This window comes from Hemicordylus capensis, chromosome 4 (genome assembly GCF_027244095.1).
Source record: "Hemicordylus capensis ecotype Gifberg chromosome 4, rHemCap1.1.pri, whole genome shotgun sequence".
NCBI lineage: Eukaryota > Metazoa > Chordata > Lepidosauria > Squamata > Cordylidae > Hemicordylus > Hemicordylus capensis.
The window spans coordinates 96,864,281-96,882,681 of record NC_069660.1 but is presented as its reverse complement, the minus strand read 5'-3'; the positions used below and the strand labels follow the sequence as shown (position 1 = coordinate 96,882,681).

Sequence of the window (18,401 nt, the reverse complement as noted above, 5' to 3'; positions counted from 1 at the left end):
GTAGTCTCACTAAAGAGGCCAGAACTGTCAAAGGGGAGTCCTTCAGTCTTATCTTTCATATGCATCTGGAGGTCTGTGGATCTTAACCAGGCATGTATGCACAGAGTAATGGCAGCTGTCATAGCGCGGGACTCACTTTCTGCCAAGTGCTTGGCAATGCTAAGCTGGCGACACGTCATATCCCCTGAACTCTCAAGGGTTTGGCGGAACTTGACTTTGAAATCATGGAGTGACATTACATCTAGATCTTTCTCTAACAGTTCCCAGAGGCCTTGTGTATATTTAGCTGTACAGGCCGCATAATTAGCCACTTTGATGGAAAGGCACTATGTAGAATAGACCTTTCTTCCTAATAGGTCTAATTTCCTGCCTGCCTTATCGGGAGGAACTGTATGACACCTGCCAGACTTTGAAGAGGAGGTGCAATCAATTATGAGAGAGTTAGGCGCAGGGTGCTTCAGGAGGTAGCCATTGTCCTTGTCCTGCACTCGATATAAGCTTTCAAGCTTTTTTGAGGTAGGTGTAGAGGTGTGCAGCACCTCCCAGGCACACTTAGCAGCCCTGGTAATCACAGGCAACATTGGTAAAGCTACAGGAGCATTCGACTGAGATTGAAGCATGAAATTATATACAGGATCATCAGTAGTAGCGAGGTGGGAATGAATGTCCAGTCCTAAGACATCAGCCATGACCCGAATATGTTTATGATAGGCTTTAAGCTCATCGTTCGGGGAAACGTAAGTAGGGGGCGCCACATCTACAGGTGGATCTGCAGCGTTGCTGTTCTCATCATCAGAATCTTATTCAAAGTCCGATGACCCATAATGTTCAGAAGGGGAACCCGGTGGAGGCCTTTTTTCGTCTGTAACCACAGTAGTCTGCGTTCCTGCTGTCACCACAGAGATCAGAGGAAAAGATTCCATCTGAGTAGAAGCTGAATGGGTAGATGGTACAGGTGTTTGGGAACTCTGCTGGACCATTTCTACGGTGCAGGTTTGAGAAGCTGCTGCGCTATACGATGGTTGTACAGGTTGCGAGACATCCGTTGCAGGTAATGGCCAAGGTCTATTGTCATCATAAGCATATGGCTCTGCCGGCGATGAGATACCCAGGGTAGTGTGAACGTAACTACAGGTATGCCAGGCTAGAGGAGACTGGGCAGTTGACGCAGGTAGGACCGATTGAGGTGCAGAGGCTGGAGGCACCTGTTGGGTTGACTCAGGATCTGAAGGCAGAAAACCCTTGAAAGTAGAAGTGGAACGTTTACTCAACGACGAGTCTGGTAAAGAGAGAAGAGAGCGTGTGGCTGATGGCAGGGTATCTTTGGCATCGACATCGATAATTTCTAAAGCAGGAGCTGTGTACCGAGGGGTCACCTGTGGAGCGAGGACTGGGGTATGTAGCGCCGATGTCAGTAGGCCAGCAGCCGGTGTTGAAGGCAAAGTGGAGACAAGCGGTGTTGGTGGCGGAGAGAGAGAACGTGCCATCGGCATCAGTCTCGGTATCGGTGTGGTCGATCCCAGATCAGTAACGACCACCGTCGATGTCTAGGGTAGAAGCTCAGTAGAGGTAGGAGGCAGGAGAGTAGGCGGGAGAGTCAGCCCCGAAGGTTGCTCTCTAGATGGTGATGGGGTTCGTTCCGATGTCGAAGCAGGAGACTTGCGACGCTTACAAGGTGGAGACGCAGTAATGTCCACCTCACGATGCTTGGAGAGGGTCCAAGTCCCCTCCCTCGAGTCCGATCGATGGGTCGACTTTGAGGTGGAAGATGATGAGGAACTTCCCGATGTCGATCTCTCTGGTCTCAATGTTGAGGCGGAAAGTTTTGGCTTTGGTGTCGACTCGGAAGAACCCTCGGAAGACTATTTCAAACGATGTCAGCTCGATGTCGACGGAGGAGGCGCCGATGTCAAGGGACAAGGTGTGCCCGGGGTCAAAGGGCTCAAAACCTCATCATAAATAGCTGCCCGAAGGCGAAGTGCTCAATTCTTCCTTGTCTGCTTCAAGAAACACAGACAAATTTTGCAGGAGGAGACATTATGCTCCTCACCCAAGCACAATAAACAGAGGTCGTGAAGGTCTTTTGAGGGGAGTTTCGCCCTGCAGCCTTCACACCACTTAAAGGATTTTTTCTCCTCAGCCATTTTCAAGTAGGAAGGTCAAGTCCAGTCCGGAGTCAAAACCAGGGAATCACCGCTAGCCAGTCCGAGTCAAGAGCCAGAAATATCTGCAGCCGTTCTGAATCAAGAAAAACCAATCGTAGTCCGTCAGCCAGTCTGAAGTCAGAGCACCAGGAAACAACGAAATTAGGATGAACTGTAGAATAGAGGAACTTTCCGACGACAAAAAGGCGGCAGACCATTGGTCCAAACGCAAAGGCGGTCGGAAAAGAACTGAGGGACTTCGCGCCACGGCCCCACCTTAAATAGCACGCTCCAGCATGTGGGTGTGGCCTTGGCACTTCGACAAGCTCAGGCATGGATACTGTGTGGCTCCTGCGCAGGCGCAGAACCCATTCTTATGGGCATCAATGGATCTCGCTCCAGATCCAACAGAGTCACACTGCCTCTGTCAATTCCCTGGTAAAGGTCTTTCATCAGGCCAACCAAGGCAGACTCAACCCAATAGCCTGCTCTAAAGCCAGTTTGAAATGGGTCTAGGTAATCGGTTTCCTCCAAAACTGCCTGGAGCTGGTTAGCCACCACTCAGTCACCTTGCCCAACCATGGGAAATTGGAGACCGGCCTATAACTATCCATCACTGAGGGATCTAGGGAAGGTTTCTTAGGAAGTGGTCTAATCATTGCCTCCTTCAAACAATGAGGCATCCTTCCCTCCCTCGGCAATGAGCTAATGATATTAACTAGGCCATCTCCAACAATTTCCCTGCTAGATAGAAGCAGCCAAGTTGGGCAAGGATCCAGAGAAAAAGTGGTAGGCTGCACCGCCCCAAGCAGCTTGCCCATGTCCTTGGGCATCACAGATTGAAACAGATCCATTCTAATACTGCAATAGGGATTGCTGGACACCACCTCAATAGACTCTGAAAAAACAGTGGAGTTCAAGTCGGCCTGAAGATTTTGTTCGCAAAGAACCCACTAAAAGCATCTCAGCAGAACAATGTCTAAGGGGACTGGTTTGAAATGGAAGGAGTCTGAATCAAACGCCTCACAACTCGGGACAGCTCTACTTAATGCTAACCTGCAAAAGCAACGTGCGCCAACCAGAACTGGTTTTTTACCTCACATACCACTCCCACATAAATCTTCAAATGGGCTCTATGCTGTGTCCTGTCAATTTTGAGCCGGGTTCTCCCCCGCTTGCCCTCCAGTCACCTACCTTGCTGCTTCAGACCCCGCAACTCCTCTGTATACCAAGGGGCCACTTTTAAAGCAGGTCGGAAGGAACACTTAGGAGCGATCATGTCTACTGCCGTGGTGAGTTCCCAATTCCAGGTCCAACCAGGGCTTCAATAGAATCACTGGCGGGACCAACATTAAAATTCTCCAAGGCTTTTTGGAATCCTACTGGGTCCAGCACCCGTCTCAGGCAGACCATCTTATTAGATCCTCCACTCCTGCAGGGCTGGGTTGTGGCTCTGAAACCAACTTTAACCAGGTAGTGGTTCAAACAAAAAAGGTAGTGATCCAAACAAAAGACCAAATTGAGTGTGTGACTGGCAATGTGAGTTGGTCCTGAAACTAGTTGGGATAGGCTCATAGTTGTCATGGCCTCTATGAACTTCTGAGCATCCTTGACAAGTCAGTCTCACAATAGATATTGAAGTCCCCCAGCACTAAAAGTCTGGGTGACTCCAACACCAACCCCAAGACCAGCTCCGTCAGCTCAGTTAGGGAGTCAGTTGCACAGCAGGGTGTACAGTACACCAACAGAACCCCCAGTCTATCCCTAGTTGCCAGCCTCAGAAAGACACACTCAATATAAGTCAACTGTCACTCAGGGGCCCTGATAAGGGAAATGGTGTTCTTATGAACCACAGCCACTCCACTCACCCCCACCACCTAGCTTGCTCAACAGAGTAGCCTGGTGGAAGAAGCTGGGCCCAAACTGGTCCACTAGCCACCCCCATCCAGGTCTCAGCTATACAAGCCAGGTCAGCTCCCTCTTCCATGATCAAGTCATGGATGATTTTGATCTTATTCTGAACCGACCTGGCCTTGCAGAGGAACAAGGCTAGGTTCTGTGGGAAGTTGGAACTGCCCCCCAAGACCATAGAGCTGACATGGCAGCCAGAAGTGGAAACAGTTACAGAATTACTGGTAATTTAGCACGCTTGGCTTCAGAAGGTGTGGGACTGCAAAAACAAACCTCCTCGGCCAGAATAAGAATGTGCTGGCAAGGTGAGACAGCTGTTGTCCATCAGGAGAGGTCAGAGAAGCTGATAGAATCTCCCCACCCCGCTTCCTCTCCTCACACTCTCCGGCCTCCTGCGCATATCATGGTAATGTACAAAGAAAAAGAAAGTTGATCCCTGCCCCAAGCCACTTACAATCTAGATATTGACACAAGGGAAACAGAGGGAGGAAGGGGATGGAAGCAGAGTAAGCAAAGAAGAATATGTGATGGTTTCACTTGCATGTACTTAAGCTTAGTTAGAGTAGGGAATGGGGAGCTGGGGTTGTGCCAAAGACTTCATGGAAGAGATGGATTTAGAGGAGGAAGACCATGTATTCTAGGAAGTGGTTTCAAGCACAAGGGGAAGCGTAAAAAAGTGTAGAGTTAAGCCAGAGATATTTGGATGGTTGAAAGTGGCAAAGCTGAATGAGCAAAGGTCATGCATGGGCAGGAGTGTACAGTCATCCCTCGCCATCCACGGGTTTTCCAATCACAGTTTTGAGTATCCATGACTGAAATTGTGGCAGGTCTCACCAACCGCGACCTGCGCATCTGTTGTTTGGTGGGATTTTTTTGGCAATTTGGAGTGGGGGGGTCCCGATTTTCGGGGGTCATTCGGGTGGAGGGCTTTGAAGCGAAGGACTTGGCGCGCGTAATGAATCTGGAAGCAAACAGAAAGCCAGTGAAGGTATTTAAATAAATAATGTTTAACAAGCTGAACCCATGTGGAGCATCTGTGCGCTAGTGCACTCGGCTTTCCTACCCCCTCAGTCAGCCTTACCCACCCCAGAGCCTTGGCAGGGCAGAAGAAGTCCCCCTCACTTGGCCTTTGCTCCCCCCCCCCCGCCGCTCACTCTTTGCTCCCCCCAGCTCCAACTGCTGGCCTCTGACGCCCTGCCGAGTCACCTAATGAGGAGGATGGTCAAGCCGGGGTGGGAGAGAGTACTGAGGGACATCCGTGCAGGCCGGGTGGGAAGCCCGGGCTCAGCCATCATCCTCATGAGGAGACTCGGCATCAGAGGCCAGCAGTTGGAGCTGAGAGAGTGAGCTGCCAGCTGGGTGAGCTGAGGGAGTGTGTGAGCGATGACACTGCTCTTTCTTCGGCCCTCCTGCTCCTCCTTGGCAGCAGCTGTCCCCCCATCCAATCCTCAGCCCTCCTCCTCCATGCTCTCTCTCTCTCCAAGTATTATCCGAACTCTCGCAAGATATGCCACGTACCATGAGATTTGCTACATACAACCTTAGCATTTTATTTATATAAATATAAGATGTTACATAAATGTTTCACATTTGCTCCATTTTTAAACTGTCAGACAAGTCTTCACACCACTAAAAGTTGTCCTAGAAATTCTAAAACTAGAGCTCATCTTTCCCACTCCAACTGTCACTTTCATGTTTTCAGTATATAAGACAGAAACAGAAGTTTTTCTCCTTTTTCAATTCTCAGTTGATTTTTTAGCTTTGAGTACTAATATCAAACTGTTTTAGCTAACTCTGCTGCTTTGACCGAGCCATGCTACAAATCAGTCCTACTATCTAACTTACGCCTTTTAACATGTGACTTTAGTTTGCTCAGAAACAGAAACTAAAAGCCCTGAACTTTCCAGAAGTGAAAGCTGGTAGTTTTTCCTGGGCATTGCCAAGAAGATAGGGGTGTGCATGGAACCGGGCCAGTTCGGTCCAGCCCCCCATCGAACCCCCACACACACACACGGTCCTGGACCAGTCCACAAATTTGTTGTTGTTTTTTAACAAAATTAAAGTAGATGGTAAGTACCTTTAGCCCCTTCAGGGGGCTTGCTGAAGCCGCGGGGGGGAGGGGTCCACGCGGGTTCCCTCTTCCCCCGCCGGCCTTCCTCATCACCGCCGTGGTCAGGTAACTGGAGCATTTTCGGCCCTTTCAGGTCTCCGTACGAGTGAGCGGCCACCATTTTGGTTGCCGCCGCACATGCGCCACGGCCTCGCAGAGGGCATTTGCACATGTGCAGCGGCCGCACGCTCTTACAAAGGCCCGAAAGGGCTGGAAATGCTCCAGTTACCCAGCCGCAGCAGTGATGAGGAAGGCCGGTGGGGGGGGAGAGGGAACTTGCATGGAACATCCCCCCCCCCCCCAGCGGCTTCAGCAAGCCCCCGAAGGGGATAAAGGTACTTACCATCTACTTTAAATTTTTTTTTAAGCCAAACAAAAAATTTGTGTACTGGACCCGGCGGTCTGGTTCCAGTCCGACAGAACCAGAGGCATGGTTCAGTTCGACCCCAGACCAGACCTCCAGACCGGTCCGCACATCCCTACAAGACGACTAGAGCCATTTCCATGATGTGAAACTGAAATGAATGCCCATGTTTGGTTGATAGGTTACTCAGTGTATGTGAGAGCCGTTAATTCATTTTCAAGAGATTGCAAATGTAACAAAAATCATAATTTAACCATGTTATTTTAAAACTGGAAACAGTATTTTATTTACATTTTTTAAAAAATAAAAGTTCAGTTTAAATCAAAAACATCTGATTTAAAAATCTGATTTTGTTTCTCAACCAGCTTACCTGGTTTCTGAAGAGTAGTACATTACAAGAAGGCCTGTATCCCATATATTTGGCCATGTAGATAATTCTTGTGTAACATTCATTTTTTTCATATACTGTTATAAAGAGCCAGTTCAGATAATACCATCCCAGCCCATGCAGTTAGGAAGGGGTCACACCAAGACTGCTAGTTTAAACAAGTATTTTGCACATGTGTAGAGGAACCATTCAGATGAGCAGCTCCCCCCCCCCCCCGTAGCCAGTAAAGGGATGTGCCACGAGGGCATCTTGATGGACGTGCTCTCAGTGCATCCTCTTCTTAATTGTGTGGGCGGTGACTGTATTGTCTGAATTGACACCACGTTGCTCAGCTATATTTATCTTACTAGCATAACATTGGGTAAAATCCAGTCAAAGTAGACCCTTTTTAATTTTTATGGACTTCAGTGAGTGAAGGTTAAACATGTGCTGAGCTCTTCTCTAAGCATCAGTGTATTTAATTAAAAGTATTTCAACTTTGGCTGATCATACCTGCTGTTTGACAAATATAATTGGCTTGGGCATAAATAATACAAAACTGAATCAAGAATCAATATGGAGTATTCTGATAGACTGCTTCCTTTAGATAAAGTGGAATATGGACATGATAATTCACAGTGACAATAGAAACCTGATTTTTGCTAAACTTATTTGCATCTTTTTGGCAATAAGTCGCACAGTGCTAATATATAATGTGCTCATCCTATAGCCATTAAAGATACAGAGTATCATTACAATAAAAAAAATTCTTGTTTCTTTTTTTTTTTTAAGGTCATTGAAGATCCTTTACAAATAGAGCGGGTTAAATTTGCATTTGAGACAGAAAATGGATTGCTAGGTGAGTAAACCTACTGAGAAGAGTTAGCAGTCAGGATCTGAAGCTTATTCTATGTATGCAAGGGAGATTTGGTCTTTTCAGCTGTCTGTTGAGTTGCTTGGCAAATTACTTTGAAATGGAGAGGAATTCCACAAGCACCTGACTGGTTTGGAAACTATGCAAACATTCGTTAGTTATAAATTTTGTTTCTAATTTTGAAATTATTTTTTTCATTTTGAATAATAGCTTGATTCATATGGAAGCTGAAGTGATTGTAAGCCAATCTGTCATTTCTTTAAAATGGCTTTTTAAAATCCTACAGGTATCACACAATATTGAATATTTTAGTCTTTTTAAAAATTGAGTCTAATCATTTAATTTTATTAGCTGACTAAGACATGAATCATAGATTCAGTTCAGACATCATGCCAAGTTATGGTTAAAGAAACTTGTTTGGCATGATGTCTGAATTGACAAACCATAGTTTGGCAATTGTCTGAATGGGCTCCTGTACCATGGAAACAGTTTATATATATATATTTATTTATAAAACACATATAAACTTATTCAGTGCTTGAAAGGACAAAAGCAGACAGCCAGTTCTCAGTCATGTTTACCGTTGTATATATTCGAAAACTGAAACCATAGTTGGGGTTACATTTTGATTAATGTAAACCATAGTTTGGCATATTATCTATGGAATGTAATCACCTTGCACTGTGGCATGCATGATCTGCATTTGAAGTCATGAATACTGCTTAATATCCTTTCTTTCCACAGCTCTGATGCACCATAGTAACCATGTGGATAGCAGTCGCTGCTATCAGTGTGTCAAATTCTTAGTTACTCTTGCTCAAAAGTAAGTGTGATGGTCAAAATAAGTGGAAGTTGGTGAGCTCTGATGATATGCACAGCTATGTGTATCTGTCTCAGGGACAGTCTTGGTCAAGTTTTTTATTGTTGACTTTCCCCACGTCAGAATAGAATGTTTGAGATCCATTGATCAGCACTTCAGTTACAATGAACTCCCATTACAAAACTCTCTCTTTGCTTTCATGTGTCACAAAGGGCTTGCTAATCTTATATGTATTTATGAAAGAGTTAGAAATCTTATGATCTGTATTGAGGCATAACTGGAGCACCTGAGTGTGAGAGGAAGGTACTGGCAGACTCAGAGTAACCCACAGATATGTCAATTTTTCAAAAATCTAAAGGAAGGGCGGGGGTGCTAGGGAGGCCAGAACTGCCCCAGTGTAACTCAGTGGAGCAGAATGTTCATGGATTCAAAGGACACTTTATTTTATTTTATTATTATTTTACATTTTCTATCCCGCTCTTCCTCCAAGAAGCCCTGAGCGGTGTACTACATACTTAGGTTTCTCCTCACAACAACCCTGTGAAGTAGGTTAGGCTGAGAGAGAAGTGACTGGCCCAGAGACACCCAGCTAAGTATCATGGCTGAATGGGGATTTGAACTCGGGTCTTCCCAGTCCTAGTCCAGCACTCTAGCCACTACACCAACAGGCAACCAGGTGACTAGAGCGAATAGAACTCAGTGGTGAGGGTGGGGAAGGAGGGCTCTCTGTGACAGATTAAAAATTGTTCTAGGTGGGGAAATAAATTAGACAAGCTTGTTTACAGGTTATATTTAGGATCTGTGATATGTAGCCTTGGTTCATTTGAAACATTTGACCTGTTTTGTTTAGCATATTGGCTTGTGTTGGCATCAGAGACAGTGATTTACATAGCCAGGTGGTTCTGTAAAAAGGGAAACTGTAAAAAGGGAGCACAGTGCTTGGATATTGTGTGTTTTCATTCCTTTAATTCTTTGGTGATGGATTTGCTCTGAATTTCCAAGGTGCTCTGCTGCTAAAGATTATTTCAAGGAGAATTCACATCATTGGAGTTGGGCTGTACAGTGGCTTCAGATAAAGGTAAGGTGATGGCATCCAAGCCATTTGCTGTATAAGACCAATTCAGATGTTGTTTAAAAAACTCTCTGTACCCAGATACAGTGTCTCAGACAGGGCTGGAGGTTGCACCCCAGCCCCACCACTAACCTCCTCAGCCCACCGCTCACATTTGCATGACGTTCATCTGAAGAGGTGAACAGTGCCTGTGATCAAGAGCTCTGGGATGGCCCAGCCTCTTGATCACGGAAGCACCCACCATCCCAGAACTAGTGTTCACCTCTTCAGATGAACACTGCTGTAAGTGTGAATGGTGGACTGAGGAGGAGAATGATGGGGCTGGGGCAGGACTTCAGGCCCTTTTTGAGTTCCTGAGTACAGCAACGGTTTTCAGCCGTACCAAATGGAGTCTTGCTCACTAACTGGGCAGGAGCGGTGCTATTCTTGACTGCAAGTAGCAATTGCTGTTGCTAAAGAAGTCAAATCCATAATTAAATCTGGATTCACAATACTTTGGTCTCCCAACACTGTAAGAGCTTAAGCAGTTCCACAAAAGGCTGTCTTGTCATTCTTGCTGTTGAAAATGAAGGTTTAATAGCATATCTAATTTTTATTTTAAAACTGCCTCTTTCCATAAAGGTTTTCAAAACTTGTGGCACTTTATATATAATATAGGAATGTTTCACATCTTTGGTAGTGACATGGGCAATGAAAATCCATGAAAGCCTAGATTTTTCTGAAAGCCTGTAGCCCTAGCACTTGAGTTTTTGCTGTATAATTTCAGTTAATGAATGTTTTCATATTTCTCTAGATGTCTGAACATTATTGGGCTCCACAAAGTAATGTATCCAATGAAACCTCAACTGCCAAAACTTTTCAGCGCACTATTTCTGCACAGGTACAGGTTACGTCTGATACTGTTTGCACAGAACACTTAATGAACCTTCTAATCACATAGGTGGCAGTTAATACTTTTATACTCACACAGATGTTATGAAAAGTGCATTGCTTTTTAGAAACACTGCTCTTGCTTACAGAGCTCTGTCAACCAACTACTATATAGCATTGGCTAGTGTTTATTTTCCAAAAGTATTGGAAATTTGATACAGAAATGTCTCCAAATACTTAGATGGATGCACAGGGTTACATGCATGATTTGCCTCAAGCTTGTCAAATGTCAAGTATCCCATTGGTTCAACATTAAGACTGGAATGATAATTTTCATAACCTTTTTTGTTTATGGTTTGGAGGGAAGGGGTGGAGAATTGCCTATAGTGCAGCATCACTTTTATAAATCAGACCTGATTTTTTTACACATTAAACTTCAGTCATTTGAGCTTTAGGAGTTAGGTTTTGTTTAATTCATCCAACAAAGAACCTTGTTGGATTGAAATAATTGTATATTGTGCTCCTGTAAAAGCATGCATAGTGTGGCTTGCTTACAATTTTTTGATGTGGGGCAGTTTTGATAACCTTGAGCAACAGATCCTGTATTTACCCATGCACATTGTTGGGAGCAGCTGTGATACACTTCCTTTCCTTCAGATACAAGGAAAGTGATATGTGTTTGAGGACTTCTGAAAGCATTTCTACATAGTAGTTCTCCATTCAGATCCTTTAAGAGTAGAAAACTTACTTTAAGGTAAGGGCTTTCACAGGATGCCACACTACTTAGGCAGCTGCTGATGTTGTCATGGGATGTTTCACATGCCCATATGGTTACTTGTTTACAAATGTGTGAGACCACCACCATAGAGAAGCATTTTCAACTGTGAGGCATCATGTTTGAACCAGTAAGAGTTGATCCCTGTTTGTAAATATTGAGGGGGTGATGGTTTCTTGATGGTTTGCTCTGAGATTAGTCCTGTACTCTTCCTTAGGACACATTGGCATATGCCACAGCCTTGCTGAATGAGAAAGATCAGTCAGGAAGCAGTAATGGATCTGAAAGCAGTCCCGCCAATGAGAATGGAGGCAGACATTTACAACAGGTAAATAAAATAGGCTTGTTAAGAGTCCATTATAGACATACCTGACAAATTTGGTTAATCAGTAAACAAAATACAGCAGAGGAAAATGTATTGATTGTGATGAGTATTTCTAAATGGGCAAGGTGCTGAAATGCTATACAAAATATATTACATCGTCAGAATTGAATTAATAATACTAACAATGAGTTATTGTTCTGGATGGGGGTGCACTCTCTCTAAAGGATCCCACTCTCAACCTCAGAGTTCTTTTGGACCTGGCTTTGCTCCTAGATAAACAGTGGCAGCCATGGCCAAGCACACTGATGCACAACTTCATGTTGTCTGCCAGCAGCATCCTAAACTAGAGACGATAGGTCTGGCCATGATCATGATCACCCATGCCTTGGCCATGCTGAGGCTTGCTTACTACAACACACTCCCATGTGCAGCATAACAAGTATTCAGAAACTGTAGCTAGTCCAGAATGCGCTGGCTAGATTTCTATCAGGAGCACAGGTTAGAGAGCATGTGACCCCATCCTTTATTTTTATTGGTTTGTTTTTTATTTAACATATTTATATATAGCCGTAAACTTGCATCTCTGGGCAATTTACAATAAAATAACATAAATTAAAACAATAACAGATTTTAGAACAATAACAGATTTTATAAATCTAATTACCAGCTTGGATGGATAAATGTCTTCACCGCCCTTTTAAAAGATGTCAGAGATGGGGAGGCTCTCATTTCTGCTAAGAGTGCATTCCAAAACCTCAGGGCAGCAATGGACAGACAAGCTGGTGGCAACTGCAGACAGACCTCCCCAGATGATCTCAATAGGCAGCAGAGCTCATAACAGAGAAGGTGTTCTCTTAAATATTTTATTTATTTACTTATTTAACATATTTTATACCACTCAAAACTTAGGTCCCTGGGTGGTTTACAACAGAAAAGTTAAAACATTACAACAATTTAAAATTTTAAAACAATATTTTAAAACAATGTTAAAGCTATTAACACAGTATTTAGTTAAAAACCTGGGTGAACAGATGTATCCTTTAAAGAATTTTTAAAAGTTGTCAGAGATGGGAAGGCTCTTATTTCAGCAGGGAGCTTTCATTCCAAAGCTTCGGGGCAGCAGCAGAGAAGGCCTGTCCCCGAGTAGCCACCAGATGAGCTGGTGGCAATTGCAGATGGACCTTTCCTGATGATCTCAATGGGAGGTGGGTTTCATGATGAAGAAGATGTTCTCTTAAATACCCAGGGCCCAAGCCATTTAGGGCTTTATAGGCTATAACCAGTACCTTGTATTTTGCCCAGAAACTTATCAACAGCCAGTGTAGCTCTTTCAACACAAGAGTAATATGGTCTCTAAATACCCTGGGGCTAAACTGCTTATGGCTTTATAGGTTATAACCAACACTTAGTATTTTGCCCCAAAACCTATTGGTAGCCAGTGTGATTCTTTTAATATAGGTGTAATATAGGTCTCTTCGAGATGACCCAGTTGCAGTTTCCAGTCTACATGCAAAGGCAGCCCCACACAGAGCACATTGCAGTAACTATGTTCAGAGACTACCAGCATATGCAATACTCTTCTGAGGTCCTTTATCTCGGAAACGGACACAGCTGGAGTATCGGCCGAAGCTGATAAAAAGCACTTCTGGCCACTACCTCAACCTGAGACATGAGAGAAATTTAGATCCAGGAGCACTCCCAGACTGCAGGAGACTGTTCCTTCTGGGGGAGTATAACCTCATCCAGGACGGATAGATCAAAGTCGTCTCCTGAGTTCTGAACACACACAATAAGTAAAGTGCCATCGAGTCGGTGTCAACTTCTGGCAATCACAGGGCCCTGTGGTTGTCTTTGGTAGAATACAGGAGGGGTTTACCATTGCCATCTCCTGCACAGTATGAAATGGTGCCTTTCAGCATCTTCCTATATTGCTGCTGCCCGATATAGGTGTTTCCCATAGTCTGGGAAACATACCAGTAGCAATTCCAACCGGCAGCCTCTGGCTTGCTAGGCAAGTCATTTCCTGCTGTGCCATTAGTACCTCCAACTTATTTGGATTTTGTCTCCTTCTGATATCACTTATCCCGTCCATTACTGCCTCCAGGCAGGCATCATCTACACTGACTCCCAATTTGTGTGCAGGCACAATTCAAAGTGCTTGTTTCTACCTTTAAAACCCTAATCAACTTGGGACCAGAGTACCTTAGGGACTACCTCCTCCCATATGTGCCTGTCTGGTCATTGAGATCTTTGGGGTGGGGGTGTTTGCTCCAAGTCCCACTCCTCTCCAAGGAGGGACTAGTGTGACCTGTGACAGTGGTGGCACATTCCCTGCATCTTGAGGTTTGCCAGGCCCCCACTTTATCCTTTCACAGCTAAGTGAAGACTCCGCTGATTCAATTAGTGTTTTTAACTTGATATATTTGCAGTCATGTTGTGTTTTTCATCTGCTTTGTGCTGTGGTCAGTTGTGTATTGATGGTTTCAAATTGTTGTTTTAGTTTTGTTTTATTGTAAACTGTAATTTTTAACTGCCTGTATTTTATTTGAGTTCCAGCTTTTGGAAGAAAGGCAGTATAATAAAATAAACAACTGGCATAGTTTTTGCTTTGTGTATCCTGATGTTGAACATTTCTGAGTGCTCCAGGCACCTGCTGCTTATGAGTTCCCATAAAATGACATTAATTAATTTCCCATTCATATAGCCAAGAAACTGTGAGGTGTCCACTTGAATTGGAGCCTTGCAGTCTCAGCTTTGTGTAGCAAGTAAGTCATGAGTGGTTCTGCACATAGCTGTGCTGCTTTTAATTGCACTTACACAAACGGATTGAGCTTGTGATTGGTGCTTATAACAGATATAATGAGAAATGTGAATATTTGCAAGCCGTGCAGAGCTTGATCTTGTTTTTCCTGTCTGTCCTTTCATGAACCATACAAAGTACTCCAGAGCTTTGCAAAAATCACCTTTTCAGTAGGCTTCATTTAAAGCCCTGTTTGGTGCTAGACTGCCTGAAGCCAGTTTAGTTGACAAAGTGTGATGTGGCTTCAGTCCTGCGATACCTTCACAGATGCATTTGAGGCCAGCTCACCTTATGATGTATCAATCTCTATTTAAATATTCTTTATTACCATAAAAAGATACTCAAATTGCTATGATAATCAATACATCATTATTAAATTTCATATTCCAGAAATTTACAAATAAAATCCATCAATCCACAGATTTCTCTACCAATAAATACATAAGTTTCTATGTAACCTTGATACAATGGAGTACTTTAACATTTTTTAACATTTAATGTTTTTTTTAACTTGCATACTTAGATTTACCCCCAAAACTTTAAAATACTGAGGCCTAATACAAGAATGAGCTCTGCCGGTGGCATCTTGGAGGTGTTGCTTGGTTTTCTATGACATACTTTAGCACAGATGAGACCAGGAAGCAATTCAGTCACATTTTCTTTCAAGAGCTGAGCTTTGAATAACCTAGAGGCAAAATAATTGCTGGAAAGTCATAAGTGTCAATCATGTGCTGATATTTCACCATTTCCAAGACTATGGGAAACCACTTTATCGGGCAGCAGTGATATAGGAAGATGCTGAAAGGCATCATCTCATACTGCGCAGAAGGCGGCACTGGTAAACCTCTCCTGTATTCTACCAAAGACAACCACAGGGCTCTGTGGGCACCAGGAGTCTACACCAACTCAACGGCACACTTTACCTTTACTACAGAAAGAGCAATACTGTTCATGTCCTGTTTCTTGTCTTTTGAAAGGGCTCGGTGTCTCCCATGATGATTGGTGAACCTAAAAGTGACCTTGATGATGTGGACTCATAGTGGTAAGCTGCAAAATGAAGAACAACTGAAGTATTGAATACCTGGAGCCTTTCAATAACTGCTGGAATCCCATCACTTTCACTTTTAGATGAATCTGAAGTGAAGACTGAAAGAATCGGTGGCCATGCTACTTCCTAAACAGTTAAAGTATTCTTCAGCTGAGAAGTTTAAGTTAGAAGGCTGTGAAGGACTCCCAGCATCCTCAGTGGTTCTTGTGGGATGCTAGTCCAGGCATGAGTTTGGGGGAAAAATCTGTCAGAGATTTTACTGATTTGAGGGGGAGGGAAAATCCAGTGGTTGAAATTTTTATTATGTGAACCTTTAATGAATGAATGTAAAACTATTGCTTTTCTGTGATGCTGCAAAAAAGTTTGGTTTTTATACAGAAGAACAAAAATCAGACTGCCTTTATGTATTGAGGGCAAATTTTTAACCTTTCTGGAAATATTGAATAGGAGTATTCAAAATTATGTAAAAATGTGTGATGACTTACACTTGGCATTGTAAAATATTAGTTAAGAATCAGTTTACACAAGGACCTTTGTATTTAATATGTCTCCCAGGTAATTTGTACAGTGCTTTACAGAAAGGGTTTGTTAAGAGAACTCTTTTGTGTAAGGATGGTTATTCCTTATGGAATGGTTTTGGTACAAGGAAGTCTGGAATTGGTGACTTTTTCCCCCCGATGTCATAAGTAAATTGGTGAGAGCAATAAAAAAGCTTTGTTTATTCCAAGAATACACTTATGTATTGTGGCATCAATGAATCTCTAAAAAATGTTGAGTAAGTTTAACAGAAAAGCACTTTAAGACAGAATTTTATTGCTGTTTGCCTCCTTAAATCATCATTCTAACACTTGGAGACATATTGAATAAATTGTAGTCTTACTGATGTGATCTGCAATCATTTGCTTATGCTTTTGAAATGGAGAGAGTTGGAATTGGCTGTATATGATTTCTTGAGTGAGGTGAGGACATGTGATTTTTTTTTTTTAATTAACACAGCAAAGGATAGCTGGCTTTGTTTTGTTTGACAAGACGGCATTTAGAATATGACAGGTTTATTTACTCCTTAATGACTGGAAACTAATTGAACTACATGGGTATGATTTTGTTCTCCCATGTGAGATGCAGCTATGTGATCTCTTTAGCAGCTCTGGATATTTGCTTTTTCTGTGCCAATTTTGAGTTTCATCTTTAGTTTAACTCTTTTTGCCTTTTGTTCATGAATTTTGCCTTAATTTTAAACAAAATGCACCGTGCACATGAATTAAGGGGAAATTGTAGAGTGCCTGGGTTACCTGCATTGTGGAAAGATTTGCTAAGTCAAAGGCACAACCAGCCAAAAAGTGCCTCTTTTTTTCTTTTCACTTTTATGTACTGTTGCAAAACCTGATGACATCCAGCTTTCTTCACTCTTGTGCACTACTAGTGAGTATAAGAAGTCATTTCACTATTGAAACAGCCATACATCTTTCAGCTGGAATTCTCTGCCACATGCACAAGTCAAAGGGAGTCATATTGATAACACTGCATGTGCAAGACAAGTGACATTTCTGTTGACTTCCTTCCCTCAACAGTGTCTTCATTGAAGTGTGGCAGAATTTGGATATTTTATTAAAAGCCCCCAAATTTTAAATGTGATGTTTTAAATTTGAACACTTTGGGGTGCCCTATCCCATCCTTGATTGCTTCAGTTGATCTTAACTTTTTCAAAGTATACAGAGGGGAAATATCACTCTTGTTTAGTCCAAAGCAACTTAATTCAAGTTTCCATTATTTCCTATGGAAAATATACTAGTCTTTTACCAGAGGCTGAAACAGAGCATTGCTTGCAAAATTACAAGATGGTCTGTTTTAGCATCATACATTCTAAAACCATTGCAGGCTGTTTCCCAGTCTTCTTCCTGCTTGTACAAAGTTGGCGGTTATAGTTTTCAAGTATGATACTTGGTCAGTTATTTGGTTTCCAGATGCTGTCACTTGAACATGCTGAAGAATATTTTTTTTAAAGAAATTAATTCAACAAATCTAGTTTGCTGTGTAATTTGTGACATGTTTCTATGTTGTGATCACTTTTACTGCCAATCTTTTTGGATGAAAAATGGCTTTTATACATATTAACAGAATGTTCTGTAGGGGTTGGGGCAGTCACAGTTTAACTGTATGCTCTTGTGTATGGATTTGTCCAACTAATTCCTAATGCACTTGATACTGGAAAAGAAAAGGCAGTTCTCATGGGAAAATCCTGGTCAATGGAATAAAGTTTATTCCTCTCACCAAAACAGTCTGATCATTAGATTGTGCACAGAGAAAAGTTGTCACTTCCCCCCTATCCGTTTTATCTAGGACTAATTACTGGAGTGAATCTAGGACAGTTTCTTAAATAAGTAGATTTCTGAGCATTTCATCATTTTCTTTTAGCAGCTTGTTTCCTCTTCATTCTGCTCAGTATCGGTCCATATCCAGCCAATCAGCACATACCAAGGCCAACTGAAGAGCAGGAAATCCTGGGGGTATGATGTCGCTTCTGCCAGTGCCACCTCCACCACCACCCCTACACCCCCTTTCTCTCCATACCAGGCCCAATTGCCCAATGAGGACAATGACTGAAGTAATGTCCCAGAAATGAAAGGAAATGCAGGCCTCCTTCTCCCTAGATGCCTGTATTCCTCTTGTAATCCACTTGAAGAGAGAGGTGGAGTGTCAAGTGCTACCCAGTGGTCCACATATTGATAATCTTCCCAGTGTTTACTTCTGCCATACCTAATACTTGAAATGAGAATCATAAATGCACACAATTGCTGAAAATTGCACTAGAGTTTTTAGTGTCAATATCTAGAGTCTCCTCTCTCCCCTTACACCCACCCAGCTATCTTCAAATCTAGTTGTAGATAAATATTCTGCCTAGGATGTGTCTAAGTACAGTG

The 18,401-nt window shown here is 43.0% G+C and overlaps 1 protein-coding gene across 1 annotated transcript in view; it reads left to right on the top strand.

The window, feature by feature from the left end:
- Positions 1–17,756, top strand: part of USP24 (ubiquitin specific peptidase 24) — a 195,879-nt gene extending 178,123 nt beyond the window's left edge. The window contains exons 62-68 of the mRNA XM_053242957.1: positions 7,689–7,755; positions 8,515–8,593; positions 9,593–9,668; positions 10,456–10,542; positions 11,525–11,635; positions 15,410–15,474; positions 15,561–17,756. Coding sequence (XP_053098932.1) covers positions 7,689–7,755; positions 8,515–8,593; positions 9,593–9,668; positions 10,456–10,542; positions 11,525–11,635; positions 15,410–15,472 — 483 coding nt within the window. The 3' untranslated portion in view covers positions 15,473–15,474; positions 15,561–17,756. The remainder of the gene's footprint in view (positions 1–7,688; positions 7,756–8,514; positions 8,594–9,592; positions 9,669–10,455; positions 10,543–11,524; positions 11,636–15,409; positions 15,475–15,560) is intronic.
- The last annotated feature ends 645 nt before the right edge of the window (positions 17,757–18,401 follow it).